Source organism: Fringilla coelebs (assembly GCF_963513975.1).
Source record: "Fringilla coelebs genome assembly, chromosome: Z".
NCBI lineage: Eukaryota > Metazoa > Chordata > Aves > Passeriformes > Fringillidae > Fringilla > Fringilla coelebs.
Window position 1 is genome coordinate 26502765 of NC_140031.1, and position 27082 is coordinate 26529846.

The 27082-nt window shown below is 39.2% G+C and overlaps 1 protein-coding gene across 2 annotated transcripts; it reads right to left on the reverse strand.

Annotated features, from left to right (window-relative positions):
- Positions 1-2347: 2347 nt before the first annotated feature.
- On the reverse strand, positions 2348-26095 carry LOC311165629 (zinc-regulated GTPase metalloprotein activator 1A-like). 2 transcript variants are annotated; one of them, XR_014616937.1, is made up of 15 exons: positions 25937-26095; positions 24790-24876; positions 23825-23921; positions 22486-22577; positions 21362-21421; positions 20288-20325; positions 12574-12620; positions 11736-11822; positions 10902-10946; positions 8339-8395; positions 7517-7568; positions 5568-5636; positions 5401-5466; positions 3469-3579; positions 2348-2796 (listed from the first exon to the last, which is right to left on the reverse strand). XR_014616937.1 is itself a non-coding variant. In XM_084225790.1 (15 exons), exons 1-15 carry the CDS (start codon positions 26046-26048, stop codon positions 2723-2725), a joined length of 1113 nt encoding a protein of 370 aa, XP_084081916.1. In that variant the 5' UTR covers positions 26049-26095; the 3' UTR covers positions 2348-2722. The 2 variants fall into 2 exon arrangements, 1 of the variants encoding a protein (XP_084081916.1); XM_084225790.1 differs by having other exon boundaries at positions 3469-3598.
- Positions 26096-27082: the final 987 nt, after the last annotated feature.

Consider the following 27082-nt stretch of genomic DNA (forward strand, 5'->3'; position numbering starts at 1 on the left):
CACCATTAGTGTGAGCTATCTGGCTGGGAAGTAAGGCCAGGTCTGGATGACGATCATTTCTTCAGGTGTGACTGTGCCCCTCTTGGAACCTGCACAGGAACAACTGCTAATGTTTGTCTTCACCAGATCTCTCCTCACCCCAATCTGAGCATTCCCTGGCTGCCTCACCATCCACACCACAACCCCAAGACAGGGCTGAGTGGTGTCTGCCTGTCCCTTTCACCCTCCCACACAACCTCACCAATTGGAGAAGGCCATCCTTGAGAGAGCTCCCAGTAACACAAATATTACTGTAATTACACAGCTTTTACAGAGCTGTCATTATCTTTCCTCCTCTTTTGGTTCTGGCATGATGCAAAGACAGGACAGAACACCCCAGCCTGGGCATGTAAGAACAGATGAGAAACTATTGGTTAAATAAATATTCAAGAATGTAACCAGCGGTCTTCTTGGGAGATAGAAATAAGGATGAAGTGCTTGGCATTTTTTCCAGTGTCATTACGCGTGAACAGAATAGAGGACAAAGCACTGGGGCATCCTGACTCCATCCAAGAGGAGTACAAACTCCACCCCTGCTGATGAGCGGCTTGCTATCCATCCCAGGGGATGCCTTGAAAGATGCAGGCAGCTTACAAAAGACAAGCAGAGATAAGATGTGCATACTGACTAGAGTTTCTCTGACATGAGCATTGCAAACAGTGCAGGGAAAGTCCTAGCAAGAAAGGGTAAATGGTACCAACATGAGCTATACAGAGTGCAGAACTTATACTTCCAGCTGCAGAAATGCCCCTCTACAGCAACAAAACCCCCAGTATATTGACAATCATCTTGGAAATTTTAGTGTGGTGGAGTGTGTGGTGGATATTAAAAAATAAGCATCCAAAAAATGACTCTGTGTAAGTCACCCATGTCTTTTTCCCTTATGACTCGTGGTTGAAGCTCTTTTTATTAGGTCTCTGAACTTATTTTCAAATAGAAAGTTAGCAACATTTCAGAGATTAATCGCTTTAAAATGAACAGAGTTCCTCCATTACATGAGGTCTTTATAAGACATATTTTGATCACTTTTCCTGTGACAAATGAAAGCAAAAGCACCAAAAATTACCACAAATTTAAATTTATGTGACCTTATTACTCAATGAGTAACAGTGATGGCAATCATTTGACAAATTTTCATGCAGGACTGTGTGTCATTTATGCAGTCCAAAATGGTGTGAGAACATATACTAGTTTAAAAATGAAGAATTCTAATTGCTAAGGGAAACAGTATCACTCAGCTATAACAGTTCACTCAAATGCCACCAAGGTCTGCAAAACAAAAGCAACATTGTGTAAGCAGATTGTTCTCTCTTTATACCTTGCTTTAGAGTAAAAGTCCTGAAAACTACTTCAAGCTATCTAAAGCTACTTCTAATGTGAGGAATGAAGTCATGCCTGCTGATGTATCTACTGCGAGAGTAAAGAGTTCTATCTTAGACAAGATACATTATTTAAGTATTTTAATAACTTTAACCAGCTCTGGGCAGTGAAAGATTAATGTCTTCATCCTCAGCTCTTTTGAAAACAAATTCCAAACTCATATATTGCAGTAGAAGCAAAGTGAAAAAATTTAAGACTGCTGATACTGCCTGAAGGAAAGACTGAGGAAATGGCCCTCTTTCTTTTCTTTTTAATGTTAGGTGTGGGACGAGTAACACACTCCTAGCAGTGAAACAAGGTTCCGCTTACTCAGACGCATCACCAAGCATCCACAGCAAGCACTACAGCTAAAAGTCCATCCTTCAGAACTGCATGTCCTAGAATTTCGTTTGCCAACATTTTTAATTCTACATTATCTTCCTGCATTGACTCATTTTGCTTTCACACAGCTGTCGTTAGCTCTAGAGCTGTAGTCCCTCTAAAGCTAAGAGGTGAACAAAGAGTACTGGAGAATGTACACGGCAGCATAGTTCAACTCTAAATTGTAATGACTAGAGAGATAAAAGCTTCAGACTAGGTTTTCAAAGCAGTGTCACAGAACCCCATAACAAATCATGCAGAGCAGCCTGAACATGGTGGAAAGATGCAGTGCCCAGTTCCCCAAATCCTGAACTGGCAGGTAAGACTGAAGAGGTCAGCCACCTCTTCAGACTGCTATGTGACCAAACGCTGCATTCACAGCTTTTGTGTAAACAGCATTTACTCTATGGGACCTTGTGCCTCTGCTACTTGTGTATGTCTAGTTTCATTACACAACAGGTTTAGAGGTAGAACAGTACCTGGGATGGGTGTATACACTCAAAAATCACAAAGCACGTGGAAAGAGATGGAAGACAGTTTAATAGTAAACACTAAACATTTGTGATATAATCACTGGCAATAATCACTATTGCTTCATTCCCAGTGGAAGAGACTTAGCAAGAGAAAGCACTAGGCTTCAAACATGTTTCCCATTCCCCTACAGTAATGCTTCATGTAGAACATAACAGCCTTTTGCCTATCCCCATTTCTGCAGTTACATGATGTTGAGGATACAGCTTCAGCCAAATCCAAAATAGGAGAATTGTGTTTGATTCTAGACCATAAGAGCTAATCTTAAAGCAGTAGGTCAGCTGGAATTCCTAGGAAGACTTCAGGGTTCAACTGTTGCATAAAAGAGGATATAGTCCACGCCATTCAGTCTTTTCTGCCATAAAATCCTTGCAGGATTAAACAGGCATTTAATCTTTTTTATAGTTTTATGTCAACTGTTTCCTTGTTCTTCTCTCACAGTGGCTATGAATACTTCTTTGATGATCTCCTTATCCAGGTTCCTGCCTGTAAAAAGAAATAAAATTTCAAACTGTATTTTACAGTGCATTACAAAAAACCACATAGAAGTAGCTTTTTCTAACCTAAGAAAGTGTTTATTATATCAATCAGTGAGAATAGCAGTATTAAAATTAAGGCAACAACAGATTTCAAGCACAAATAAAGTAAAGGGAAAAAATTAGGTTATTTTTGATAATAAAACACTTTGCACAGCAAACAAATAAATAGAAAGTAGAAACAGAACCTCAGCACTACAAGCTTTTCAGAAACAAAACTGATTTAAAACACTTTAAAGCTATAATAACCTTCCTTACAGTTACTAAATATTTGACCAAACATTCAAACTATTCCCATCACCCAATTTATAATTACAGATTTTAGAAATAAGATTAAATATGCCAAGATAATTTATGAAAGCTTAGTATTTTATTGATTTGGTTTTTATTGATTTGGTTTGATTTTGGTGGCACTAATAGGGATAGTGTAGACTCCTCTCAGCTGCAATTTTGAACTTCAGGAGGTTTTGATGGATAAGCCTTTAAAAGAGGGTTATGCTGAACATACTCACTGCACTAATTCTGGCCAGTTCAGCCTGATTGCTTTTCACTGGCCAAGACTGTGAGACTGTCTGTGAAAAAAACAGCATCTTAAGCAAGGAGATGTGTAATTTCCTCTTACCAATTAGGACCAGCCTGTTTGTTCTCTTTTCATCTTCTTTCCAGGCTACTGAAGTCTCTTCTAGGTCATAGAGCTCATGGACACCTTGGACTATCACTTGATGAGATTTGCCTTGAATAGATACCAGTCCCTTATCAGAAAAATAACTGTTAGGGTATATAAACAAAACTTTAAAAATAAAATATGTAAGAGGGGAATCAAAACTTTCACTCTAGTTCAAGCAGGGAATAGTACTTCTGGCACCTATGCACTTGTTAGTCAAAATAACCATATATTATCAATCAACACATCTACTCATAACATCCATTTTCATATCTCCTTATTTTGTTAAAGGCTAAGAATTACATTTTACCAGACTTTGCCTTCTGTTCCTCATTTGTCAGTACCTAGCCTCCCCAAGCAAAAATTAAATGTCATCATCTACTATGCCTCTTTGAATACATATATGGTGTTTGACATGGTAGTCCATGAAAGCCTGCCTGCCAACAAAATCAGGTAAAATGAACAAAAATGTTTGATTTCAGATTAGTCCAATTAAGCTCTTATGCTCAGTACATTTATTTTTCTGAAACAGAATCTCTGAATATTGGAGAAAGAATAAACATTTGTGAAGTAGAACAACTAGCAAAAGACTTAGAAGAGATCACAATCAGCATGAGTACATTAACTCACATATCAAAAGCTCTATTAAAACAGTTTTCATCACTTCATAAAATATTTTAGTGGAACACATTATGTAAAACATGTCTTATACTTCCTGGAAGTTCCTCCCAGAATTTGCCCTAAATCAGGACACTTCTCTAAAGAAAGAAAGAGTTAAAAATATTTCATAAAATAGGTCACCATTTGACCTATTAGTTGGAATTCTGTGACTATTACTGCCAAAAGAGTTGTGACTACAGATAAAATGTAAATATAAAAGCAACGAACTTTGGAACCTGTTCTGTAAAGCTAGCTGAGATTAATTTACTTTGGTGTATTTGTCTGTGACTGAGGGACAGCACACATCTTATTGCAGGCTTCACATCTCATAAAGGATTAATTTGATTCCAATGCTCAATACACCAAAAACATGCTAGTGCATGGCATTACTGCTTTTCAGGCAGCTTCAGATACATCAGTGGCTACTCTCTTCTATTTGTCAGGAATGAGAAGACCAGGATACTCTAATTTTGTTGCTGAGAAAGCAAGAAAACAATTTTCCTTCCAATAAAACTAGAATAATTATGTTGCTATATGTGATGGTCAAGTGTTCTCAAGAAAAAAAACAGAGCTTTACTTTCTTATATTTCTTACAACCTGACAAATGATTGACTGGATTCTTGTTATTTCATTATTTACTTGGCTGCTTGGTATAATGTAACCTAAAACAGATCCTGAATTGTCACCTCTACTCTTCTCCAAACCAAGCAACTGAAAAACATATGAAGTGCCTATGAAGATGAATACTTATGAGCCACATCTTTAAAACCACAGCCTGACAATACTGTGAAAAGTTGTTAATTGTAGACCACAACTACTATTGCATTCCTATGTTATGCCAAATTGAAATTCTGCATATTATGGCAACAATTTTAAGTACACCTAGCAATCTACAAGATCCAATCTACAGTATTCCAGCCCTAGATATGTGAGATGGATGGTATCTCTCAAAGCAATGGAGGTAGAAAATTAAAAGTTATTTAACTATGGCTTGATTTTTAACCCTGGCACTGATGTTTGGGGACTGTACATCTGTCCTCCCCATTCAAAATAAGTAGGATCAATGTTTTTTCCCTCTGCCAGATAGCTCTCTCTGAGTCATTCATGGAACGACAACTTGCTACTCTCCAGCCAGCACCTTTGATAGGTCCATAACTGACAGCACAATGCAGTTTTTTAGGTGTAAAGATGAAAAGCACAAAACAAAGAAGCTGATAATTTCTGACTAACCTTCAGTCTTATGACATCCATGGTGCATCCAGTCTTATCTTTCACATTCTTCTCCCATAGAAGATTCTATGAAAAGAAAAAGTTGTTTCCATAAACAAAGTGGCATGGGATGAGTTTCTATAAAAAGCTACAATGATTTTTTGAGTTGACAGTGATGTATTACTTACCTGAATAAAGAGATTTAAGTTTTCTTCTTTTATATTTCCTGGAACTTCAAATGTTACTGTAATTATAGCCTGCAAATGGCAAGATATACTTATTATTACCACACTGAATAAACATCCCATAACAGTAATTTCAAAAAGTGTTCTTTATAACTTGGCCTCATAAAAAGGCAAGTATATGCCAACATCAAATTAAAAAAAAAAAATCTCTATTTCTGTTCTGTTCTGCTCTAATTTGCTAAATTAAGTTCTACTTTTTATTTCTGTTTGGGTGTGCACTTATAAGGCATACACAATGCCTTGAACACTTTAATGCCATTAGCTGCTACCATGTAATTCTTTGCTGTAGAGACTATTATGATCAAGCTTTCAAATACAGTTAACAATGCTATTTTTTTGGCTTACTGATCTTGATGACAACACTGTCAGACAAAAAATAATCAACAGAGTTTTCATAAAAGGCAATCTGTACTTGCCTTGTAAAAAAATCTGTTTATAAACAGACTGTAGGAATAGATTCAGAAAATCAAGATGTCTGAAGTTAAGCTTTGTGCCAAAGCAACCGCCAGCTAACTGCTCAGGATCAATTATCAAAAAGAAAATATGAAAATAAAACATGTAGTTTAAAATTAACAATTTATTTAAAGATTAAATAATGTCTTGTTTTTGTCACTATAATTGCTCAATGATATGGAAGAACAGAGAGAGATTTACTTTCTGTAATGCTTTCAAACTACTACCTTCTGATGACTAGTCTAACTTAAGGAAAAAAAAGATTAAAGCAACAAGCAGCAAATGTTTGTCTAATGACCAAGTAAACTTATCTAAACAACCAAGAGCTGACACTCGGAGCAACCTCAAAACAAGTCAGACCGCAGTTCACTGTGCTCCAAGCACAGTGCAGTTTGTTTCTGCTGACCTTCACCATGAACATAATAAGCACCCTTTGTTTTACAACACGGACTTACAGCCTACTGTGAGAAGTGTTCTGCCCTCATGCCTCAAATGTCTCAACAATCATCTTAAATATGTGGGTGTTAAACTAAACACAGGTACTAACAATGAATTCTTTTGAATGGCTCCACACTACAAAACTAACAATAATCTCCTTAATAATACACACAAGGACACTATAACTCATTCAGGAAGGATTCTACATAACATTTCCATCTACTTTAGGGATCTATTAAGATTCTATAACTGAGTATATTTACGAATTTTGATTAAACAAAAACTATCAGTATTGTCATTGTAACTATAATTAAGCATGAACTGATTTTGCATTTAATCTGTATTTCCAAAATAAAATTATTATTGCCTTTTCCTGTTTTCAAGACTAGCAACTTCACAGTTAAATTATGCAGTTTAAAAAGAAAAACACAGACATTGTATGCATCATATCTCAACCTGAAAATTAAATTTAATTATAGAAACCTCAGAGCAGACAGCTCACTTTTCCAAGACACCTTAAAAAAGTAGAAGTTTTTACTTTTTGGCAGCCACTGAGGGGACTGAGGTGGACCCCACCCACCTAGGGACACCCCAAGGAGGACTGTGACCCACAATTCAATCAAAGAGATTTTGTTTTGGATAGAAAACCTAGAGGGCAGACTAGCTACAAATTTAGGACTTGTTTCTGCAAATACCTAAAAAAACCCCGTAGCTCTATTTGGTTCACTAACAGAATCAAACATGTGAATCAACAAATGATATGACTGTCTGGAGCACTGGAAACTTATAAGCTGTTTTTAAAAGTGAGACTTAATATTGCCATTTAGAATCTATCTACAACAAAGCAGATTCTTTTTGTGTAATCTAGGTCATCTTCCAAATACCCTAGAACACATTACTCCCTAACTGAAACCTTCTGAAAGGTAGGTAACAAAATTAGCATGCAATATTGAACAGCCCTGTTGTTGCAAAAACATCAAAGCAGTATTTTTGGTAATTACCTTATCTAGATGTGCATGTGTTGTCTTTACATGCTCAAGCTTTTTCTGCAAACTGAAAATAAGTTAAGTTAAATGTCACATTTGAGTAGGGATGGCAAAATATCATTATTTCAAAATTTTAAAAATTCCAGTATTGCAGAGCAAAGCTGAAATATCAAAGATAGACTATATATTCAGAATAAGCTTCAACAGCTCCTTTTCCCTCCTTTACTTTATGGTTGCTCCAGTACTCCTCACTCTCTTTGCTGCGCTTCAGCACACACAATGAACAGAAAGATCTTTCCCCCTTCCTTCCCATTTTACTTCTGCACCCATCCAGGATGCTGAATCATGCATTCAGCATTTAAAAACCCCAGGAATCACAAACACAGTTATCAGAATTTGTAGAGCCTTTGTTTGCTGTGGAACCTCAGTCTCTCATTCCTTTGTGTCAAATCTACAGAGGCCTCCATTTCATCACACTACAAAGGAGAAAAAATTTTGAAATGCTTTAAAAGAACCAGAGAAGTGTACAATCCACTCTGATACTAAACCAAAACTTGCATTTCGGGGAAAAAACCTAACCAACCACACAAACTCTGGCTCATTTAACTTTATAAGGTCAAAAAGGTTTTTGCAGGCATTTGGAAAAGAAAGGCATTTCATCTATTACCACTTATAAAGCAGTATTTTTTAAAATGTGACTGTCCTGGCCTAGACAGGACAGGCTAAACTAGAAATTCTATGGGAAACTCAGATGCAAATTTGAGCCAGGATTTCAGTGTGTCTGTTTCATACACAGGTATTTTTTTCTAATAGATGACAACAAAATTATCACCATACCTTACTCCGGATAAACTGTCAAAAGCATGTAGGTCCAAGACATTAGAGAGATCAACTCTAAAGAGAGGGGAAAAAAGAAAGCTTTGTATTTTTCATATATTTAAATGTCAGCTTTTAAAGGTATTCACTGAAGCATATGGTTTTTTTCTTGTCTATAAGGGTAATGCCATTAATACTTAGCCTTATTTTTAGATATCAATGGTTGATACTGTCTTCTACAAGAAAATGCTATGTTTAGTTATACAATAACATGTAAGTACAGAAACTTTTTTTTTTTAAATTTTACTGTTTTACAGTAAAATACAAGGTATTATCATACAAGTATGATAAAATCCCCTATACTGGATATCTGAATAATAAATTATTTTCCCTGAAAGGGAAAAGGAACCTTGAGCTTCTCAAGACAGACACAAACCCCTGGAATACATGTAGCTTATACTGACACGCTGTTAGCAAACAAAACTGAAACAACTTTATGAGGGAAGCACTACTACTAGGAATTTCAACTCTACAATTTAAAACAGACAAATAAAAATTGCAATACAGAATAGGCAGTACCAATCACATCTGCTTACAAGAATGGCTACCTATAAACTTGCATAAGAAACTTTTCTTCACAAATCAACACAGACTACAGATTTCACAGCTAATAGCAACTGACAGCTTTTCAGATGCAGTTAATGACATGGGCCTAAATAAAAAGAACGTGACAGGTAAAAAAAACCCACCTCTGGAATACAACCAGAATCATTAAACTTTTACATTCAACAGTAGTTGCACCAACCAGTTTCTAACATGAAAGACTTATAATAGAATACACACACAATTCCTGCATAAAATTCATGACCAGCTCAGTGTCAGTTGTTCTCAGCAGTGTTCTAAAAAATCACATAGTAACCCTCCCTTTTAGGGTTTTGAGGAACAAACCCCTCTTAAAAAGGGTATGTCCTCAAATAACATGCCAATAAATTAATTTTGTGCTGATTCCACATTTGGAATGTTTAATAATGGAAGAGACTGTATGTGTCATTTGCAGAAGAATATTTACAAGTAACAAAGAGTTATCATTGAGGACTGAATCTGAGACCCACTTTATTTTATATCCAAAACATAGTGCTAGCTGGCATCAGACACCATAAAATCTGAGATCGCATGTTGGATCTCCGACTAATGGACATTTAAATCACAAATAATGTAGCTCAATATCTTCTTCAAAATTGGCCCTATATGATCACCCAACCGCAGCAAGTATTTTTCTCTACAATTTCCAACCACATTTGACAATAACTTTAAAAAGCCAAGTATACTTTATTATGACTACTACCTTCCCTTTATTATTATGACAATTTCCTTCTCTTTAAATTTGCTTAAATCAAAACCTTATATTTTACAAACACTGACCACAATAATCCAATAATTGATGTAAATGTGCACAAATCAGTCCTAGCAGTCTGGAAGATACACTGCTCTCCTAATGTTCCTGGGAATACAGTATCCATTTAAGTCTTTACTAAAGAAGAAAACTGAGCCAGAATTTCAATTAAAAATAGCAAAAACAATGATTTTTTGGTTTTGTTTTGTTTTTGTAACTTCCTTCCACTGTTTTCAAAGTCATTTTGTAGTAACAACTTATTTGCAGCAGCAAAGACAGTAATATTTAAGGTGACACAATTTAAGGAAAACACGGTAGTGCACATACCCAATTATTAGCTCAAAACTAACCTGGCTGTGCAAGCTGCTCTTCAGTCACCAGCTTGGATGACTGTGTATCTTTGTGGCCAAGAAGGCCAAGAGTGTCCTGAGGTGCCTTAGAAGAGCACTGCCAGCAGTTCATGGAAGGTAATCCTGCCCCTCCAGTCAGCTCTAGTAAGGCTGTGCCTGGAGCTCCTCAGCACAGGGGAGAGACAGAGCTCCTGCAGGGAGTCCCGGGGAGGGCAACAAAGATGTTTAAAGGACTGAAGCACCTCACTAATGAGAAAAGGCTGAGGGAGCTGGGCCTGTTTGGACTCAAAAAGATGACTGAGAGGGGACCTCCTCAGTGTATAGAAGTATCTGAAGGGAGAGTGGACCAGGCTCTCAGTGCTGCCAGGCAGCAGGACAAGAGGAACAGGCAGAAACTGACACACAGTAAGTTCCACTTGAACATGAGCAAGAACTACTTTACTGTGTCGGTGACCAAGCACTGGAACAGATTGCCCAGAGAGGCTGTGGGGTCTCCTTCATGGAGGATATTCAAGAACCATCTGGACACAATCCTGTGCCATGTGCTCTGGGATGACCCTGCTTGGCAAGAGGGTTGGACAAGATGACCCACTGTGCTCTCTTCCAACCTCACTCACTGTGGGATTCTGTGATATGAACACCAACAAAGAAAAATATAAACTAAAAATACATTTTTACTTCCTCAAAATTTTTTTTTCTAGATGCTTATTCATAAAATACATAATGGATTAAATATTTCTAATTCAATAATTTTCCTTTAATAAAGCTGATTCAATAGAACACTTTAAACTGTCACAAAAGAAGCAGGATCTAGTACCTAGTAATAGTTGCCATTTAATACCTTGATCTTTGTGTCTCTAGAATTTTAACAAGTCCATTTATTGACCTAAAATAAAACAGAAAAATCATTAGTTAGATGAAAATATAACTATGATATATTGTTTGAATATGTTAACCATGGACAGCATCATGTGAAATTGCATCCCAACTCTCTTATCAGCTTGTTAAGTAATTATCAGATATAGGCTGAGATATTTGGTTTCCACTAACAGCTGAGGAACTTCACGAGTTCTGACAAGATACCACCAGTGAGAACAGCATTTTCCTATCCAAAGCTATTCATGATACACTCTGCTCAATCTAACCATTTTTATTTCCATATTTCAAAAAACTAATACAGTTGTAAAGTACTTTAAAATGTTAATGTTTAATTTGGTTTATCATGGTATTGACAGAAAAGAGTAATGTCTTCAATCATTAATTTGATTCAGACCATTGGTTCTTCTGCTCCCATGACAATTGTTCAGGACTTCCTCCATATATCTTTACATTTGCTAGTGGACTCATATTCACCAGCAGATCTTTTTCCACTTCTGCTGATTCTCAAAAAATGGCATCAGCTGCTCAAAAATGTAAAAACATAAATGCTTAAGACAAAAGCCTGTACTTAGTAATTAACATCAAATCTTACCTAGATAGACAAGATGCTAAGATTGTGTAAGTGCACAGAAGTACTGAAGTATCCTTCCTAAGAGGCAGTCTCTTTTCTTTTATAAGCTTATCAATTTTGTCAATCCAATAATAAGATCTAATTTCTATTCTAACAGCAATAGAGAAGTAACTATGTTTAAATCATTGAGGAAGTAGTGTTACAGTTATGCCAAAAGTTTCATACCTCACAGACATTCTGACTTTATTCAATTCTTCTTCTGAAACCAAATCTGTTTTATTGATGATTATAAGATCAGCTAATGCAACCTGCCTATGTATTAAGAAAAAAAAAGAGAAAAAGACATCACTAACAAACAAATACTTTATCTGTAAGGCAGAAACATCATCTCTCCCATGGCCTCAAAAGACAGTATGAGCATTGTTAGTACAGAAGGGCAAGCATTAATCAAACTAGAACATCATGGAAAATGATGTTCTAGTTTGATTTCTCCCCAATATGTTCCTCTGTGCCCTAACAGATCAAATCAAGGCTTGCTAGATTCTTTCATTTCGGGGTTGTTTTGTTTGTTTGTATTTTTTACGTCATCTAATCCAAAGTGCCTAATGCTTTAACAACTTTACAAATCCCTATTTGCCTGTGAGATTATATACTTATGTGGTCCTTGTAATGCAATACTTGAAGCTTCTTTGCTTATGAAGACTTCAACTGTTACAATAACCCGTAATTATTGTGGCTCCACATTTATAAAAAAGTCTTCCTCTATCTCCAGTTCTGCTTCAAGCATGATAGATCCTAACATAAAACTTTTAATTCCCCCAACAAGGGCTCTTTTCATTCACCTAAATAAAATCCCATCACTATTAAAATAGAAGAGTCCGCTCTTGGCAGAAAGATCAAATGAAGCATGAAGCTACTTTTCCACATTTTACCTCATTACACCAATCTACCTCAGTTTAAGCAAAGCAGGAAAAAAAAGCCCTCTAAAAGAACTCATTTCCAATGAACTTTCATACAGTGCAATTCCCAACTTGATACATAAAATTTCTTTCTACATCCATACCGAGATGCTTCATTAATAAGGCCTTCTGGTTTCTCCTCTGTCAAGTGCTAAACAAAAATTAAAAGAATTGGATTAATCACATTCAAATTAAATTTAAATTCATTTGCAATTAAAGAAACCCAAATCCAATTCAGTTGAGGTCTGTTTTTCTACAAGGTATTAAGGAAGATGGCATCTAGAATCTTTCTGTTAAAAGACAGTGAAAAAATACATTTATACATTCACCATTACAGAGATTTATAATTGGCTTAAAGCAAACTCTTCTAATTGATTTTATTATTAAAATACTAATAGAATACTAAACTTTATAATATTTACTCACTTTTCAGCTTTACAATAAAGTAAAAAAGTTACCATGACATACAGTAAAAATGAAAAAAATATATCTGGAAGAAAATGAAGGCTCAGTTATTCTACAAATGAGTGTGAACTCAACTAATAAAACAGGCTAGGCTTGCAATATAGCATTTCATATATGTAACTTCATGCTCTTTTTCTCTGGAAGACTGTACAAGACAAACTGTACTTTGATAGTAAAAACTGGTAACTTTTTCCAGGTTTTTATGAATAACCACTGCTCTTTGGCAAGTCTCTCCAAAGTCAAAAGCTTCAAGAGTTTTAGTATCATCTCCACTTGTCTGCCCAAACTAGTGTCTTCACAGAAGAATTAGTGAGAGAAGAAAATACCTGCATCTCAAGCAACAGCATAACATTTAGCAAGACAAAGGCTTACTTAACTTAGGCACAGCAACAGACTATACTGAAGTAGCAAAGGTCTACCTACAAGTCATTTTCTGCCCACCTTGCCATGGAGGTAGCAATCCCTAGGAGAGAAATGTCACAGGCATCTGGAGGAAGTAAAACTTCAAACTGATGCCATAGTATTAGTAAGAACTTGCCACTTATGCTTACATCTCTAGGGAAGTTAGAGTCCTGTGCACTCCTTCATCAGCTCTAGATGTACCAAGAATATTACTTTAAAATCTCAGTTTCAAGTTTCAGAAATACTAAATTAAAAGTGGAATCAATTGTCATGGGAAACCTAGAAAACTTTTTTTCTTTATTGGAATTATCAGGCAACTAACTGTTTTACTTGTAGAAAAGCAAAAATAGGTTACTGCATACTGTGAGTCTATCATGTAAAAAGAAACAAAACTATTTCGTGATTGTGCACAACCTAAGCAGAGAATTACAAGAAGATGACTCTCAGGAACCTCTCCTCTAACATTTTCTTTGTAATCCTCCATGTATTGATTCTATTAAATGAATGTTTAGGTTTGTTGCTCTGAAAAGAGCAAATGTCAGTAGTCCAGATGTCAGGTCCTGGAAGTTGAAGACTGCAACTTCAAGCTGTCCAACTGTTTGCCCTCAATTAAAGAAAATAGTATTTCAGATTGCTGTGTGACAAACCTGTTAGACAGATAACCCTGGTATCAATTAGCAAGGGGATGTTTGTCAGCTCTTCTTGCGATGGGTTAGCTCTTTGAAGCATGACATACTTAAATTTCTGCCCATTATCTCAATGTCATTACCTGTATGGCTTTCAAAGTTCTTTGAATAATAAGCAGCTGTTGAGGTCAGGCTTTGCAATCAGAGGAACTAAACAAGTTAGCAAGTTCTTCTATACCAAAGTTTACCTAGTACACAACTGCGAAAGTCTGAAGTTCCTACTGTTCTGAGTAGATGTCTGTGTTTACAGGTTTACTGATTAGATAATGTATGTTTTCATTGAGGTGCCAAAGGTAATAGTAGATAGAAAATTTAAATGTTTCAAAACGTTTTTGTGTTGTTTCTGTTATATTACTTGAAAGTCTAGCATTTTAAAAACTCATTTTCAGTAATAATTTAGTGCTGCTGTGTGCAGCACTAAATTGCGTTGTGTGCAACACAATTATATTTCATATAAGACAATAATTCAGCACTGTGTGAAGAAAAAGATAAACAGAACAACATTTCTGCAAGCAATATATAATATAAAACACATCTGAATTAGTATGAGGGAACCCAGCTGACTTAAAACATGATATGATTTCTTGTGATACTTGAGCTGATTTAGAAAATGGTGATTGCTTGGAAGGGCAAATCACCCCCTTCCCCTCACTCTTTTACCAACTTCTCCACAAAAGTTCTTGCAGAACACAATGAACTTAACCTGCCAAACTGCTATGAGGTTAGATTTGTTGTGTTCCAGTCCAACACAAACCGATGAGAGAACAGGACTGCTAACCTGATTTACCCTTTTGGTAAATCAGCTACCAGATAAGCATAAATGAAAGGAGAAACCCAAGTAATCCAAACAAAAAAAATTTTACACAGGAAGAATTACTCTCTTATTTTTAAACCATTATTCTTCAGTTCTCTGAGCCATTTGCACCCATTGTAAATGCAGAAATATTACCAACACTTTCACAGCATGGAATTCCTATATGATTATTATAGATGACTAATGTAGTGGCTGGCTCCTGCAACTAAAGGATGAATATTATGTGTATGTAAGCGAAGTCTATTAATGTATAGTTATCTTATTGTGATTTGTTGCTTGGACAGCCTCTGCTCTCCCCATAGTCCCCCTTTCCCCCTTGGCAGGAAAGCCTTGAGAGAGCCTTGGTAGTTGAGACACGTTGAAGGTGGTTATGTACCTGTGCCCCTTGCATGGGGCATTTGGAAGGAGGGCAGGCTTGCTACTAGAAGGCACAGCACTGACAACACCTGACCCCAATCAAGTTGCAAGGAAGTAGTCTCCACCAATGGATGGCGAAGGAGTTGACTGACAGGCTTTGGAAGGGGCCAGGGTTGGCTCATCCAACACCAAGAGAATAAAAGGTGGAGCAGCCACTTTGTGAGTGAGCACATGGCAGTTTAGTTCCACACTCTCAGTGCTGCTCTTTCTCCTTATTCAGTCCTTTAGCTGTATTTTGTTAAGGTTTAATAAACCTTTGAAATTTTAAAAATTAGCTTAGTTTCTCACAAATGGGGGCTCGGTCTGGGATCTAAAACCTCCTCTCTGTAACCCTAGGGTATTTCAGATGAGAAGCGTGCCTCTGCCAAGTTTGGCAGCATTGCTGAGTTTGACCTCTCCGGGGCCATTGGTGAATGCAGGTCAACACCCTGGAGACAACAAAAGACTGAATAATGAAAAAGAAGAGAGAGAAGAAAAAGCCCCCTGAAAAAAACTGCAGACGAAAGTGCATATTGCACGTGTGTGAGACAGAGTCTGGGAGTGTGCTTGGAGCATGTGTGAGATTTAGGAGAGAACCAAAGCAGGAGGGAGAACTCAAGAGCACCTGGGGAGGCCAAGTTGAGAGTTACCAGATTTAGTGAGCGTTAGATTAATGGAAAGCACCAATCAGCGGAGGCCACAAATGTACTGAACATGGGGCATGTAGGGCCGCTGGTGGTGGGAGTAGCCAGCTGCAGGAACCGCCAAGTCGGCACACAGACTGGAAGGGAAGGTTCCCGGTGCGCAGGGCCACTGGCAGCAGAACAGCTGAGCGGTGTGGACAGCCCGACTGAGTGTGTGGGACTGTCAGGGAACCACATCAGTGCAATAAGCTTCCAGTGTACGCTCAGCGTGATAGGCTTATAGTGCTGCCAACCCAGTTGATGGGGGGCAGTGGCAGGCTGGGGCATGCTAGGTGTGGTTGCGCACAGCGCTGCTGAGCTCTTGGTGACCCAGCGGAGTCTGCTGAACACAGTTTGCATGTGAGGCTGCTGAGAATCGGGGCGGGGATGGGGGCTGCGCAGCCTTGGGAGCCCACGTGAGTGGCTCCTAGTGGCTACCCCGCACTGGCGTGTGGGAGGGCACTGGGCCGCGGCAGCTTCCCTGCAATCCGCCGGCATAAGGCCGTGTGACTCCAGGAGGCCATGAGGGCAGCTTTCAGCAGTCGCCCTGCTCTGCATCTGAAGCTACCAGAGCACTGGACCATGGGTGGCTTCTGGCAGCTGTGCTAGGCCAGAAGGGTGTGAGACTGTAGAGGTGCCAACCCAGTTATACGGGACTACAAACGGGTAGTTTGTTTGCTTTTGCTTTCCAGGAAGCAAGTAAGGGTTTTTTTCCTTTCTTTCTTTTTTTCCTCCTTGCTGTTTGCAAAGCAGGCTAGAACCTGTAGTTGGCTGATTGGGAAGGTGGGCCTTGCTGGGAGGGCCACAGTTGGCTGATTGGGAAGGCGGGCCATGTTAGGAGAGCCTGTGATTGGCTGTTGGGTTAGGACTAGGAGCAAATAGGGAATCCCCAAAGGAAAGAGGAGGAAGTGGAGAGATATCAACAGGTATACACCCTCAAATACACCCCTGTGAAGAAAACTAGCCCAGCTGAAATATGACCCCAACAGCAGAGATAGGGACGAGGCTAAAATGATAGAGTACTGTATGACAGAGTGGACTATGGGGGAAAATTAGGCCTGATCATATACTTTGGCTGAGGTATGGGTCGGACAAAGGGTGGATATGTCGGGCTTTAAACATCTATGTAAGGGCTAAGAAACCTTCTAATTAGAAAGAGAGTGACTACGCTGCTTGTGGGGAAGAAGAAATCTCTCCTTCAAGGGTGGGCATGTTTAAAGTAAAAAAAGTAAAGAATGGGACCCATTAGATTATTTTCTCCCTACTCTTCCACTGGTACCAACCACACCTCCCTTGTCCTTTCACAGGCCTAGTTTAAATACTAGAAACAGAATGGCACAGCAAGAGGAAGACAGTTCAAGGGATGAGAACCAGGCAGATTATATCCTGAGGGAAGTACAGCTGGGTGGGGCGCAGGGGAGAATTAGATTTCTAACTGTACCACTCAATTCCTCTAATGTGAGTATGTTCAAGCAAGAGTTAAAAGGATTACTGGAAGACCCCACTGGATTAGCAGAACAGTTAGATCAATTTTTAAGGCCAGCATGGGATAAAATGCAATCAATAATGACCATGTTATTTACACCAGAGGAAGACTGATGATCCAGATGGCTGTCACGCAGATATAGGAAAGGGAACACCTGCAAGATCCTGGGGAGCTGAAGATGCCCACTGTACACCCTGTTTGGGACCACAACAACCTCGGGGGGGAAGGCAAAACATGGAGGAAGGATCACAGAACTTTAATTGTAAGGGGTATTAAAGAGGCGGCCCCACAAAGCCAGAATGCTTGTATGGCATTTGATAAACAACAAGAGAGGAAAGAAACCCCAACCAGAGTGACTAGAAAGACTGAGGAAAAATATGAGGTAATATTCAGGTATCAACCTTGAGATAGCAGCTGGACAGATCTTGCTAAAGATATATTTCATCACCCATGCGTGGCCAGATATATGGAGAAAATTAGAGAAGTTGGACAGTTGGCAAGAAAGGGGATTGCAAGGCTTCTTAAGAGAGGCAATCTCTTAAGAAAGTGTAGGTCAGGAGAGATGAAGTGAAAGCAAAGGAAAAGGCCAAAGTATTGTTAACCGCCACTAGAGAAGAACATATTTGTTTTTATTGTAAGAAAAATGGACATATCAAGAGAAATTGCTGCCAAAGCGAAAGGGACCTGAAGGTTTACCAGAACAAGTGAAGAGGGGAGGCAGAAGACTAGAGGTGTCAGGGTCTCTACCTACTAGGAACAGAGTACCATCAGGAGCCCTTGGTAACCTTAAAATAAGTCCCCAAGAGGAAGAATCTGAATGTTTGGTAGACACGAGAGCTGAGAAAACTTGTGTTTGTAAAATTCAAAAGGGATGCGAGAAGAGTCAAAATACCATGCAAGTAGTGGGTGCAAAAGGGGAAAGGTTTTAAAGCATTACCCCTCAGTGGGCAGGTCCCTTTTCAGGTACTGCTAACCACTGAATCAGCTGTGTGAACTGCAGAGAAGGAATGGACTCATGTCAACAAAATTAAAGGCCTGATCGAAGAACCTAAAGAATGGGCTATAACATCCAGACCAAGTAAGACAAGATTGACTCTTAAGCAGAGACCAAGAGATAACCAGAGAAGCACCAAGATGTCCAAAAAGTAGAGTCACACTTCCAGCAGCCAGCTTGAGGACTGTTTTAAGTAACACTTTGTGTGAGGAATTTGAATGGCATCAGTTACTGATGTAATTGTCCTATTTTAATGGGTGGGGATTGTGAGTGTCTGTCGAGGGGAAGTACACAGGGAACAGTGAGAGGTGCTGGGGTGGTTCATTGGGCATTGATGGCTAAGACAGGAACTACAGGGAAAGACCAGGCTGGCCCCTGTGCTCGCCACCAAGAAGGTTATATAGTCCTGCTGCAGGCAGCAACCCCATAAGCACAGTAAGGTGAGGGCAGAAGCTATACCAGACCTCCATCATTCCTCAATTGTCTTTTCCCTATAGAATCCAATCCCTACAGTTGACAAATAGAGTACAACAGGGACTAGAGAGCCAACTCAAGTTGGCCTCTATACTTGCCCCCAAGATACACCTGCTATGGGTAGCAACCCCATGGGCATGGTAGATGGAGGTTAAAAGCCATACCAGACCTCTGTGATTCCCTTTTGTCTGCTCCAACCAATTCATGTCACCAACTCCACCAATCATTTTGCTTAACCAAAACCTGAGGTTTGTTTTTTTTTTCCTAATCCCACTGTCCTCACTCACATCAACAGATGCTATCATGACTCATCCAAACTTAAATTTTGACTCAAGGGAAGTAAGAGTAGATCATTGAAATCAAAAATGAGAATTGCTCAAGCCAAATGGCTTAATAAAAGAAAAAGGGGGGTTTGGTATAGATGGTTATTGCAATGGTTGGCTCTCACAACTAAGAGATTAATATTATGTGTATGTTAAGAGAAGTTTGATTAATGTATAGCTACGTTATTGTTATTTGTTGTTCGGACATCCTCTGTTCTCCCCACAGTCCCCCTTTCCACCTTGTATGGTCTTTCTCCTTATTCAGTCCTTTTATTAAGTTTTAATAAACCTTTGAAATTTTAAAAGTGAATGGCATTTCTCATAATGATGAAGGCATTTTTTCATATGGTCACTTTTTTTTGAATCCTACAAAATCAGTACCCAATCAAAGCAGTAAACTCCTAAATTATTAAGTTGCAAATAGTTATATTTAAATATTTACAACCACCTATTACCAAAAAAAAAAAAAAGGGAAAAAAAATATAGCTGAACTATTTGAATTAATCACAATTTTTGCTGACCCCACTGTTCTATATGTCTATTCTTACATCATCCTTTATACAGATTACTCTAACACCAGTTGTTTTTGTGTGCTTCCATATAACATTTTAATATGAAGCAGTACCAGGACACCTCTGCTCTCATTTCTCCCTGCCACAGCTACCATTACATTAGTACCCTTCCCACGTGGAGCCCTAACTCACTTGTTACCACACTGGTATGACATCTGTTCTTGGTCCTCTCCTTTCAAGTAACACAGACCAGTGACCAATTTCTCCATTGTTTTTACAGCAATCCAAATGCCTATTTGGATTAAAAGCAACATTCCTGAGTGAAGAGACAGAACTAGAAGAAATCAAGTACTTAGCAACCTGGCATCTCTTGTCACACCTGTTGCTGTGTCTGTAAGAATCTCAACTCCTGCGAATACCAGTACTTCCTTGTGCCCATTCAAAAGATAGCAATAATGAAATATGTCCTCATTCAATCTAAGAATTACAGCTACTGTTAAAATTAATTAATCCACATGAACATTACTGCAATAGCTGTTCTAATGCTGCAGTTTTAAACCATGTAACAAATCTAGTAACTTACCTGCAATCCATGCTTTGCATCAACAACAGACACAATCCCTAAAAGAAAACATTAAAATGGAATAGAAATGTGCTGAAAGCAGCTGGCAGTTTAACAACTTGCAAACCTCCTGTACAAAGGTAACAATATCAGCACATTTACAACTAGATATAATAAACTGGAAGCAGTGAAAGTATGTGAACATTAAACCTGTTACCTAAGTATTTTTTTATTCACTGTCTTATCTGTGGTAGTAAAACGTCTACAGAACCAGGTGCGATAAATTCTCACAAAGTAGATGCCTCATCTTCCACAAGAGGAAATTGGCTGAGGTATGGTTTTACAGAATATTGAAACAAATTCAGGGACTGACTTATGTATGCAGCCATTCTGATGGTGAATGAGCAGGAATTTCCAAGTCTCTGGCAGAAACTCAGGAAGTCTCTTTCTTACTAACTCAATGTTCCTTCCTTGGTTAGGTGGGTATTTCACAGACTGATCAAAATGTTAGTAGGGCATTTTTTTAAGCCAAAAAGTAAATTTTTTCCCTACACTAAAAAAATTTTTCTTTAACTACATATAGTGATGACTTATCTTTCAGTAATCTCAGGTTTTTGCTAGAACACAGCAAATATTAGAGTCAATGAGTACAAAAGGCAGAAAACAAAGGTGTTGACAATTTATGAATTTAGAAAAATAGGAAACCCTTTAGGAAACACTGTATTTCTGGAGAAGGGGGGGAAGGAAGAAAAAGAAAAAAAAGCATGCTGTAATATTACTCCTAAATGAGATTTTATAACATCTAGCTAATGAGATTTCCCCCTTATGTCACCATCAAGTGCTGTCCATATCTGATCCGTTAGAAAAGCATTAAACAACTTTTGCTGAATTTAGCAAGACCGAGCACCTCACCAAGTAAATAAATAAGCATCAGAATAAGCAGAGATACCTCTGTGATCAAATCTGGCAGTGTGAAAACCAAGTTCATACATTTCAAACATTTTCTGAAACCTTGCCTTAAAACACCATTAATACATTACTCTAAGTCCAGATAAGAAATGTCAATACACAGGAAAATGAGCTTGCAGTTCTTACCATCAAGATAGATGTCACTTCCCAGCTCAGAATCAACCCAAAACATGGAGGCCACAGCTCCTGAGAAGTGTAGTATATACACAGTTGCAAAATTGAGATTTTTCCAGTAAACTACCAATACTGAGGTATTTCACAGAAAAACTCTATTTGCAGTGCTAACAATAAGATCAGTAACTAAAGTCATTCCTACATCTAAAACTGTCCACCTGAAGTGATACGATGCAGTCCTTCAAACACCACTCTGTATCACACCCAAATACTTGTCAGTTGTTCTAGTGCTTACTCAGGCAAGATATAGCAGGGACCACAACATGAAATCGTTTTCTGGTATCTATTGATTTTTTCCCAAAAAGCTTAATAGTTTTCCAATTTGACTCAAACAGAGTTTGTGTGTAACAGAGGCCAAATCAATGTCCTGTCTTTTGAAGAAAATTACTTTATAATGACAACTATTTAGCTTTGAGCTGGAAGGGAGCAGTCTCCTAAAGGGGAAACAACTGAATTTCTGATAAGAATTTCCTTCCCTCTCCATTTACAACAGATTTTTAATGTGGATGGTTTAGAGAAAACTGTTTTGGATAGCTATTCCTAACATGAAATCAAGTTTAAACACCTTTTTTATAATAAATACTACTAAAGAGCACAGAAGGATTTTGTAAAATCTATTACTGCTCTTTAAGAAGAATGTACCAGTCTGTTTCACAGTATATTTAACGACCACCCAAAATATAAGGCATAGCACAGCCAGTGTAATAATACAACAGATGCTAACTATTTAGACTTTTAAAAGGAGGAAAGTAGAACATAAAAAGTGTATTGAAAACTACTAATTTCAGAGTATGCTTCTCTTTGCTAAGCCCAGTGTCTTTGCTGAATGGAAATAAATTTTAGCTGGATTTTTACTAAGCTTTAGATTCAATTTACACTAAGGTCACAAAACAGAACTCAACCAATATCTGCACCTTGAATCCATTAATTGGAGTCTGTACCACCACCAAAGCATAGGCACCTGACAATTCACCACTTTATATTACAACTGTCAAAGTGAACTAACTGGTGAGCAAATAAGCACTTAATTAAAACAGAATAATTATCATGGTTATGAAAATTGTAATGTGAACTACCTGGATCTGCCAAACCAGTTGTTTCTAACAATATATAGTCAAATTTTCCTCTCCTTTGCATCAGGTTCTCAATTGCTTTCACACCATTGTCCCTGTAAGAAGAAACAATTACACCTGAGAACAGAGAAAACAAGCTAAAGCATATATTTAAATGTATCTTCTGATGCAGAACACCGTGTCAGTATCATCAAAGCAAAAGTTCTGAGACAGGACATTTGCAGACTGTAAGTCTGCAACAAAAATTTCATTATCTGCTGGCATATTGTTAGGCAAATTTTAGTTTTCTGCTTCATTTTAGTCTAAAAATAGCATTTGCCTAATCCCACCAGGTTTGTTTTCAAACACTGAACAACCTGTAAAGGACAGTAGGGCTGTGTAGATATGGAACTATTTGGTTTGGCAGCTGATATTACAGAAATAAGGGGGGAGGTAGAAGTGAAGTATGGTGCCCTGCCTTTCTACCTCACCTACACCAAGATTAACATGCCATTTACTTAAATTATAGCTGATGAAGTCAGAGTAGAGCAGAAATGTATAGCATCTATATATGAAACCATTGTCTATAAAACAGAGCAGCATGTAAAACAGCATATAAAAACAATAAAAAAACCAATGTATATAAAACTTTTATGCTTCTCTTAAGACAGTTTTCCTTATACCCCAGAACAACAGAATCCAATAAGATCCTCTGTTTTCCACTTACTACCTATTACTATTTAAGGCATAAGACCAGTTCTCCCAAATTTTCAGGACAAACAGGCCATGACACTTATTTACAAACTTAGCACAAACAATTCAGCGTTGCAACAAACAGGGTAAAAAAACACATCAAAGGAAGAAATACTCTCTTTCTTTTTACCAGGACCATCAGCTTACAGATTTAGATACTGTGCTTCATTGGGTCACAAAAGGTTTTCCATTCATCCTTTTTGATGAATACAATTTTGAAGTATTAACTAATGTACAAAGAAAGAAGCAGACTAAGTGTTTTGTGAGGAAACTGGGAAACCAGAGTCCTAGTTCCAGCCTACCTAAATCTTCAGCTCTCTACATGGAAGCATATTATACTAATAATTGAGGGATAGATTCCTACTGTAAATATCCGCATGCTGTATAAGCTGGTATTTAGATTACTTTTCTGAAAGACACCAAGTCCAAATCCAGTAAGGCAGCAATAGGAAATAAATTTCTACCTCCCAAATTCCAATTGTTTGATGCAACAAAATAAGTCTCAATCAATTCTACTATCAGTTTCAGGAATCAAATCCTGGATGTCTTCTACCTTCCTCAATTCCCCACAATATCCACTGGAAGACCTTGTACAATAGTCCTTACTCACTTTACTGAACAGCACAAGCAGCCATTTCTGAGCTCCAGCCATTCCTCATAGAGTTCTCCCCCTTGACTGATTGCCAGAGATTTCTCCAAGGCACTTCCTGAAAACACAAGTAGTGCTATATTTTTAATCTACAATCTTGCATGACAATGCCTGTAAGAGAGAGATATGTGGATTACATTCTTTTCTCCTGAGACCATGTTTCTGACATGTTCTTAAGAAATTTTTATTTTCTATTTTATGAGAAATTTAAAAGCCAAGACAAAGCTCATTCCACAAAGATCAAACCCCACTGGATGATGGCAGATCATAAGTGCCACAAACTTTGCTAAAAGAAAGGGATGCCAGGCTGTGCATCCCTATCAAATAAAGGCTCTGTCTGTACATTTTATTTTAGGCTCTGTGACTAGAAAGCTACACGCATTTTTATTGATGAAAACAAACAAACAAAGAGCCCCCCACCAACACAGTATAAACTGCAAACAATGTAAGCTTCTGACTATGGTACAGATATGAAATTACAGCTAGAGCAATTAAAAGTCCTGAAAGCAAAGAGTTCAAAGAACTATAGCCATCAAGCACACATCTCCCCATTTTCTTGGTCCAGGATAATTTGTGATTTGCAAATGGCTGAGGGGAAAGGAAATTTAAAAAAAATATTATCTACCAACATATTATTTTAATTTCCATTTACTTGAAACCGAGTGAGAAAAATAGAGGTATAGCACTTCCAACAGCATGATGTATTTATTTCCTTTACTCTGAGGGTCTACATTTATGTGCAAAATAGATTAATGCATATCACTATTTTATGAAAACCAGCAAAAAGACTTTCTGCCCTTCTGAAGACTATGAGGTATGTTAATAATTTCAGTAATGGATTTAAAATTCCAACAGTCTTGGTTTCCAGCAGTTTTAGGTACTTGTTATTTTGTGGCAAAAAGAAAGATTTCTGCACAATTACATACCTTCTCCGAATTCATTCAGAATAACTGCTATTCTTTTATTATGCTGTTCTGTCAGTATGTAATTTAGAAGAGTTGTTTTTCCAGCTCCTAGAACACAGACCATATTTCTATTAAAATGTAAAAAAATACCACCTAAAATTTCAAATAAAAACTAAATACTGTTATGCACGCACATGCACACTTCAAGCAATTCTCTTCTAAATATAAGTATTCATTCTAATGTCCTGCTTTCTAATGACGTAGAAATTAATTTCAACCCATATAACTATCAGGACATTAAATCGCAGTCTTAAATGACTCACAGTTTTTCCATTCATTAAGTGTCAGTACTTGATAAACTTACAAGTTCCCTACTAGCATGGCATTTTTTTCCTACAAAACTAACTTTTATGCTTCTTTTAACAAAAGGCACACTTAATCTTCTCCCTCTTACCACCTTTTCTGACCAGTTTTGCCGTCAGTAACCAGGATGTGGTACTGACTTTAAACGGGGCATTGTTAAAAAACTGTTAAAAAACGTGTTCACAACACCACCCTGGGAGCAGTTTCATTCCATGCACAAGGTCAGAGAATTGTCAAGGCTGGAAGGGATCTCTGGAGATCATGTAGTCCAGAGCAGGTAACCACTACGACTAGGGAACATTCCTTACTTGCCCTTAAGAGGTTTTTCTCTGCAACAGTGTGATGCAGTACAAAGTTACAACTTTCAGAACAGTGACGGCGATCCTAAATTTAACCAGATCCTTATAGTCTCCATAACTGCATGTAGCACACAGTAACTCTGCTGGTCGAGGGGTACGGGAAAAACGCCGAACCTCACGTTTTTCAGACTGCAACGCAGTCTGCATTTAACTGAGCCAAATATGTTGCACTACTCTGACGCAAAGCGACCAAGAGCCATTTGTCAATCGTGACCTGAACGAGGCGGCCCTGAAGCAGCGTGGTGAAAGCAGCAGCCCTCTGGGTGCTTACAGCGCTGCTCAGAGTGGCCCTGCAAATCCACTGGACCGGCCGGAGGGCCCCGCGCTGCTCACCGGGCCCGTGGGGTGGAGGGCCCCGCCCGGCAGCCCTGGCCCCGCGGCGGCCCGCCCGCCGGGCCTTCCCTGTGCGCACGCTGTCCGTGCCGAGCGCCGCTCCCGCTCCTCACCTAAGTACCCGGTGATGATCGTCACGGGGATCTTCCTGCCGGCGCCGGCATCGGTCTGCTCTGCGCCGCCGGCGCCTATCGGGACCAGGTCAGGGCAGTCCTCGTCCTCCATGGGCGCGGACGGCCCCAGCCCAGCCACCCCCCAACACCGGCGCCTCCTGGCGTCACACTCCTGACGTCGCTCAGGCGGTGTCAAAGGAGTGACGTCACCGGGTGGCGTCACGCACGGCCGCGCCTCGGCCCCACGGGCGCCTCCCCCGCGCGGGGTTCTGCGCAGGCGCAGCTCGCGGAGCGGGGGGGGCGGGGCGTGCTCCGCGAAGGAAAGTTGGGATGGCGGGCTGGCGGTGCCTGCGTGCGGCTGCTCCTTGCTCCGGCTGGGACTCTGCAGAGCGCATGGCACAGGCGTGTGTCAGACGGCTCTTAAACATCTCCAGTGTGGGAGACTCCGCACTCTCGCGGGGCAGTCTGTTCCGGTGCTCAGTCACGTGCACCGTGAAAATTCTTCCTCACGTTCAGGTGGAACTAGATCCATTTCCGCCTGTTGCTTCTTGTCCTGTTGCCTGGCGCTGCTGAGACGAGCCTGGCTCCAGGCTCTCGACACCCTCTTTCAGACACTGGTAGACGCCGACGAGGTCCTCTCTTCTCAAGGGAGTGTTTCTACTTGAGTCTGAGCAGGCCCAGCTCCCTCAGCCTTTCTTTGTAAGGGAAACGCTGTCCTTTACTCACCTCTCCTGCTCTCTGAGGGACCCACTCCAGGAGCTCCATGTCTCTCGTGTCCTGAGGAGCCCAGAACTGGACACAGCACTCCAGATGTGGCCTCAGCAGGGCTGAGTAGAGGGGCAGGATCACCTCCCTCCAGCTGCTGGCAATGCTCTTCCTAATGCCCCCAGGATACCACTGGCATTCTTGGTCACAAGGACACACTGCTGGCTCATGGACAGCTTCTTGTCCACCAGGTCCTTCTCCACAGAGCTGCTCCCAAGCAGGTCAGCCCCAAGCCTGGCTCAGGCACACAGGAGTGCTGAACGAGCCTCAGCGTGAATAACAAACACAATGCAGGGTGTATGTGCTGTCATCTATCTATAATCACGTAATCAAGCAAGATGAATGTTGGCTTTCTCTGCTCTCCATTAGGGACTGTGAGGG